Source organism: Malurus melanocephalus, unplaced genomic scaffold (assembly GCF_030028575.1).
Source record: "Malurus melanocephalus ecotype Western Australia unplaced genomic scaffold, MMel_1.1 scaffold_1099, whole genome shotgun sequence".
Taxonomy (NCBI): Eukaryota; Metazoa; Chordata; class Aves; order Passeriformes; family Maluridae; genus Malurus; species Malurus melanocephalus.
This window is the reverse complement of record NW_026624331.1, coordinates 24,661-30,134: the sequence shown is the minus strand read 5'-3', so window position 1 is coordinate 30,134 and position 5,474 is coordinate 24,661. Positions and strand designations below refer to the sequence as shown.

General features: G+C 50.1%; 1 protein-coding gene across 1 annotated transcript in view; it reads left to right on the top strand.

Moving 5' to 3' along the window:
- TAF8 (TATA-box binding protein associated factor 8) overlaps positions 1 to 5,474 on the top strand; it is a 13,357-nt gene that overhangs the window by 1,185 nt on the left and 6,698 nt on the right. Inside the window, exons 2-8 of the mRNA XM_057386927.1 lie at positions 402 to 558; positions 1,108 to 1,206; positions 1,403 to 1,465; positions 1,833 to 1,957; positions 3,538 to 3,685; positions 3,730 to 3,746; positions 5,096 to 5,243. Coding sequence (XP_057242910.1) covers positions 402 to 558; positions 1,108 to 1,206; positions 1,403 to 1,465; positions 1,833 to 1,957; positions 3,538 to 3,685; positions 3,730 to 3,746; positions 5,096 to 5,243 — 757 coding nt within the window. The remainder of the gene's footprint in view (positions 1 to 401; positions 559 to 1,107; positions 1,207 to 1,402; positions 1,466 to 1,832; positions 1,958 to 3,537; positions 3,686 to 3,729; positions 3,747 to 5,095; positions 5,244 to 5,474) is intronic.

The window sequence follows — 5,474 nt, the reverse complement described above, 5'->3', positions numbered from 1 at the left end:
GATCCCATCCCATGGATTCCTTTCCATTCCATCCCATCTCGTCCCATGAATCCAATCCCATCCCATCCCATGGATCCCATCCCATCCCATTCCATCCCATCCCATGGATCCCATCCCATCTCGTCCCAAGGATCCCATCCCATCCCATGGATCCCATCCCATCCCATCCCATGGATCTGGTTCGATCCCCATCCCATTGCATCCCGGCCCATCCCATGGATCCCATCCCATTGATCCCATCCCATCCCATCCCATCCCATCCCATCCCATCCCATCCCATGGATCCCATCCCATCCCATGCCCTTTCCCCCCACTCCCCTCCACCCCCTCTCACTCTCCCCTCTCCCTGGCACACCCAGCTGCCCTTCCCCCTCTCCTAACGCCCATTCCCAAAATTCCAGCGGGCGGGCAGCAAGCAGGCGGGCACCCCTGCTGACAATTACCACCTTGCCCGGCGCCGGACGCTGCAGGTTGTGGTCAGCTCCCTGCTCACCGAGGCCGGCTTCGAGAGCGCCGAGAAAGCCGCGGTGGAGACGCTCACCGAGATGATCCAGAGCTGTGAGTCCCCCCTTTGCTCATCCAAGRATTTTTTTTTGTGTTTTCAGAGGGGTCTGATCCCGGTTTTGTTGTTGTTAAATAAAAAATAGAAGAGTAAGAGCAAATTTCCGTGGGTTTCTGTTTCTCCCAGCTCAGGAATCTTTATTTATCCTACTCAGTAATTGCTCATTAGATACTCCCAGGAGCTGCAGATATTTCTGGAATAAACAGAGAAAAATTCCAAATACTCAATTTGCAAAGTCCCTCTTGGAGCAGCTCTGCTTCTTCSTCTGTGGGTGTTGAAAAACCTCACCTACAGCTTGTTCTGAAATCAAGAAATGATCATTTCTGGGTTTATTTTTCACGTTTAGATGCGGTTTTGCCTTTTACCTTCATGGTTTTATCTTCAATTCTTTAATCTTTGGTGCCCCCACCAAGGATTTAATTTTAAACACCCAGCCTGCAAAACACTCCCTCTCAAAAGCTCTTTTTCATTCCTATATAAATTCCTTGAAAATTCCCCATCCCTGAAGCTGTGAGAATTAAACAGGGGGTGGTTTTATTCCTCAGATATTTCMGAAATTGGGAGGAGTGCCAAATCCTACTGCGAGCACACAGCCAGGACCCAGCCCACGCTCTCGGACATCGTGGTGACCCTCGTGGAAATGGGTGAGCAGCTCCCTCTTCCCCCTCATTCCATTTCCTTTGGATTGGGAAATATTCCCCTAAATCTGGAATTTGGGCGGTGCCCACTGCTCATTTTTCCTTCTCCTATCATTCAGAACCCTCGGAAAAATTCTGGAGAGAGGGGAATTTTGACAGGATAAATTCTCCACGTGATTCCTGTTTCTCTTTCGTGTTTTAGGGTTCAATGTGGAGACTCTTCCYGCCTATGCCAAGCGTTCCCAGAGGATGGTGATCACTGCCCGTACGTGGGGAGCCCTTCCTGGACTGCAAGGAGCTGGGAATAATTTGGAATTCCTCTCTGCTGCCTGCCTGAGAGCTCCTGATGAGCTTTCTGAGGGATCATTCCAAAAATTTGGGGCTCCTGTGATGACATTGAGGAGGAAAAGGGACCCTCGGTTACTCAGGGTGGTTTTTTTGCAGGACAGAGGGGCCAAGGGATCCTTTTCCCTTCTGGGATGCCGATCCCAATCCCTGGATGGGGTCTGGGAGGGGGTCCCAGCTCAGCAGCAGAACTTTGGGGTGACCCTGGGCAGGAGGAACTCCTTGATTCCCGTGTTTTCCCATGTTTTCCCATGTTTTCCCTTGTTTTCCCATGTTTCCCACTGCAGCTCCAGTGACAAACCAGCCCGTGACTCCCAAAGCGCTGACAGCCGGGCAGAACAAGCCTCACCCACCCCACATTCCCGGCCATTTCCCGGAGTTCCCTGATCCTCACACTTACATCAAGACACCCGTGAGTGAAAATAACATTTTTATGCTTTTTGGGGTCTTTTGGAAGTCCAGGAATGGGGTGGTTTTACTGCAGTGCTGAGACCTTTTATCCAAAGTTTCTCCTACCTTAATACTTTCCTTGTTTGTGGTTTTTGGACACCCTGTGCCAAAAATTGGCCAGAATCCCTGGATTTCTGGCTGATTTTTGTGCTGGTTGGGATCTGTTTGAAGTCCAGAACTCCAGGAGTGGTGTTTTTAATTGCAGCGCTGCTGCTGTTTATCCAAACTATTGTTTCTCCTGGCTTAAAATATTCCTTGTTTGTGGGTTGTGGACATGCCTTGGGATGGGGTCCTTCCCATTATCTGCTTCCTGGCCCATCCCATTACCTGCTTCCAGATCATTCCCAGTTCAGAATCCCTGGCAAATCCCATTATCTGCTTCCAAACCTTTTCCAGTTCAGAATCCCTGGCAAATCCCATTACCTGCTCCCAGACCCTTCCCAGTGCAGAATCCCTGGCCCATCCCATTTTCCAATCCCAAACCCTTTCCAGTACAGAATCCCTGGCCCATCCTATTACCTGCTCCTAGACCATTTGCAGTTCAGAGTCCCTGGCCCATCCCATTGTCCACTCCCACAGCATTCCCAGTACAGAATTCTAGGCCCATCCCATTATTTCCTCCCAAACCCTTCCCAGTGCAGAATCCCTGGCCCATCCCATTATCCACCCTGTGGCCCACCCCATTACTTGCTCCCAAATCTTTCCCAGTTCAGAATCCTTTGGCCCATCCCATTATCTGCTCCCTGGCCCATCCCATTTTCTCCTCCCAAACCCTTCCCATTATCTGCTCCCTGGCCCATCCCATTACTTGCTCCCAAATCCTTCCAGTGCAGAATTCCTGGCCCATCCCATTATCTGCTCCCAAACCCATCCCATTATCTACTCCCTGGCCCATCCCATTATCTGCTCTCAAACTGTTCCCAGTTCAGAATCCCTGGCAAATCCCATTTTCTAATCCCAAACCCTTCCCAGTGCAGAATCCCTGACCCACCCCATTACTTGCTCCCATATCTTTCCCAGTTCAGAATCCTTTGGCCCATCCCATTATCTGCTCCCTGGCCCATCCCATTTTCTCCTCCCAAACCCTTCCCATTATCTGCTCCCAAACCCATCCCATTATCCACTCCCTGGCCCATCCCATTTTCCAATCCCAAACCCTTTCCAGTGCAGAATCCCTGACCCATCCCTTTATCCACTCCTTGGCCCATCCCATTGTCCGCTCCCTGGCCCATCCTATTATTTCCTTCCTTCCCAGTTCAGAATCCTTTGGTCCATCCCATTATTTCCTCCCAAACCCTTCCTAGTGCAGAATCCCTGGCCCATCCCATTATCTGCTCCCAAACCCATCCCATTATCCACTCCCTGGCCCATCCCATTACCTGCACCCAGACCCTTCCCATCACCAAATCCCTCCATTTCTGCCTGCTGGACCTCTTCAACTCCCCAAATCCCTTTGGATCCTGAAGAGCAGAGCCTGCAGCTCCTCCATCCTTGGTGCTTTTGGCAAATGGAGCTGTTCCATCCCTGTTTTCCCCTCTCCAGACCTACCGGGAGCCGGTGTCCGATTACCAGGTGCTGCGGGAAAAGGCGGCTTCCCAACGGAGAGATGTGGAGAGAGCCCTGACCCGCTTCATGGCCAAGACAGGAGAGACCCAGAGCCTCTTCAAGGATGATGTCAGCACATTCCCATGTCAGTGATTCCGTGCCTTTGCATCCCTGTTTTCCCTTTTTTAGGGTTTGGGAATTGTCGTGTGGGGTTTGCTTTGCTGAGGCGCTGGGAAAGGAGGGATTTGGGGTTTGAAATGGGGAGGGAAACCAGAAGGTGGTTCCTGAATTCCTCAAGGCTCCCTTTTTTCTGCTGTGGAGAAGGATGAGAGGGGCTTAATCCAAAGCTCATCTTGATCCTGGCCCATCTTCTGTAATCTGACCAAGGAATTTCTTTTCCCTGACGTTTTTCTGCTAAATCCAAAGCTCATCCCATCCTGGCCCATCTTCTGTAACCTGACCAAGGAATTTCTTCTCCCTGACATTTTCCTTCTGGTGGAGAAGGTTGAGAGGAGCTAAATCCAAAGCTCATGTTGATCCTGGCCCATCTTCTGTACCCTCATCAAGGAATTTCTTTTCCCTGACGTTTTTCTGCTAAATCCAAAGCTCATCCAATCCTGGCACATCTTCTGTACCCTGACCAAGGAATTTCTTTTCCCTGACTTTTTTTTTTTTCACTAAATCCAAAGCTCATCCCAATCCTGGCCCATCCCCTTTACCCTGATCAAGGATTTTCTTTTCCCTGACATTTTTCTGCTAAATCCAAAGCTCATCCAATCCTGGCGCATCTTCTGTACCCTGACCAAGGAATTTCTTCTCCCTGATATTTTCCTGCTGGTGGAAAAGGTTGAGAGGAGCTAAATCCAAAGCTCATCCCAATTCTGGCCCATCTCCTTTACCCTGAACAAGGAATTTCTTTTCCCTGACATTTTCCTTCTGGTGGAGAAGGTTGAGAGGGGCTAAATCCAAAGCTCATCTTGATCCTGGCCCATCTTCTGTAATCTGACCAAGGAATTCCTTCTCCCTGGCATTTTTCTTCTAAATACAAAGCTCATCTCGATCCTGGCACATCTTCTGTACCCTGATCAAGGAATTTCTTTTCCCTGACGTTTTTCTGCTAAATTCAAAGCTCATCCCATCCTGGCCCATCTTCTGTACCCTGACCAAGGAATTTCTTCTCCCTGACATTTTCTTGCTGGTGGAGAAGGTTGAGAGGAGCTAAATCCAAAGCTCATCCCAACCCTGGCCCATTCCCTTTACCCTGATCAAGGAATTTCTTTTCCCTGACATTTTTCTGCTAAATCCAAAGCTCATCTCGATCCTGGCCTGTCTTCTGTAACCTGACCAAGGAATTTCTTCTCTCTGACATTTTCCTGCTNCCCATCCCATTACCTGCACCCAGACCCTTCCCATCACCAAATCCCTCCATTTCTGCCTGCTGGACCTCTTCAACTCCYCAAATCCCTTTGGATCCTGAAGAGCAGAGCCTGCAGCTCCTCCATCCTTGGTGCTTTTGGCAAATGGAGCTRTTCCATCCCTGTTTTCCCCTCTCCAGACCTACCGGGAGCCGGTGTCCGATTACCAGGTGCTGCGGGAAAAGGCGGCTTCCCAACGGAGAGATGTGGAGAGAGCCCTGACCCGCTTCATGGCCAAGACAGGAGAGACCCAGAGCCTCTTCAAGGATGATGTCAGCACATTCCCATGTCAGTGATTCCGTGCCTTTGCATCCCTGTTTTCCCTTTTTTAGGGTTTGGGAATTGTCSTGTGGGGTTTGCTTTGCTGAGGCGCTGGGAAAGGAGGGATTTGGGGKTTGAAATGGGGAGGGAAACCAGAAGGTGGTTCCTGAATTCCTCAAGGCTCCCTTTTTTCTGCTGTGGAGAAGGATGAGAGGGGCTTAATCCAAAGCTCATCTTGATCCTGGCCCATCTTCTGTA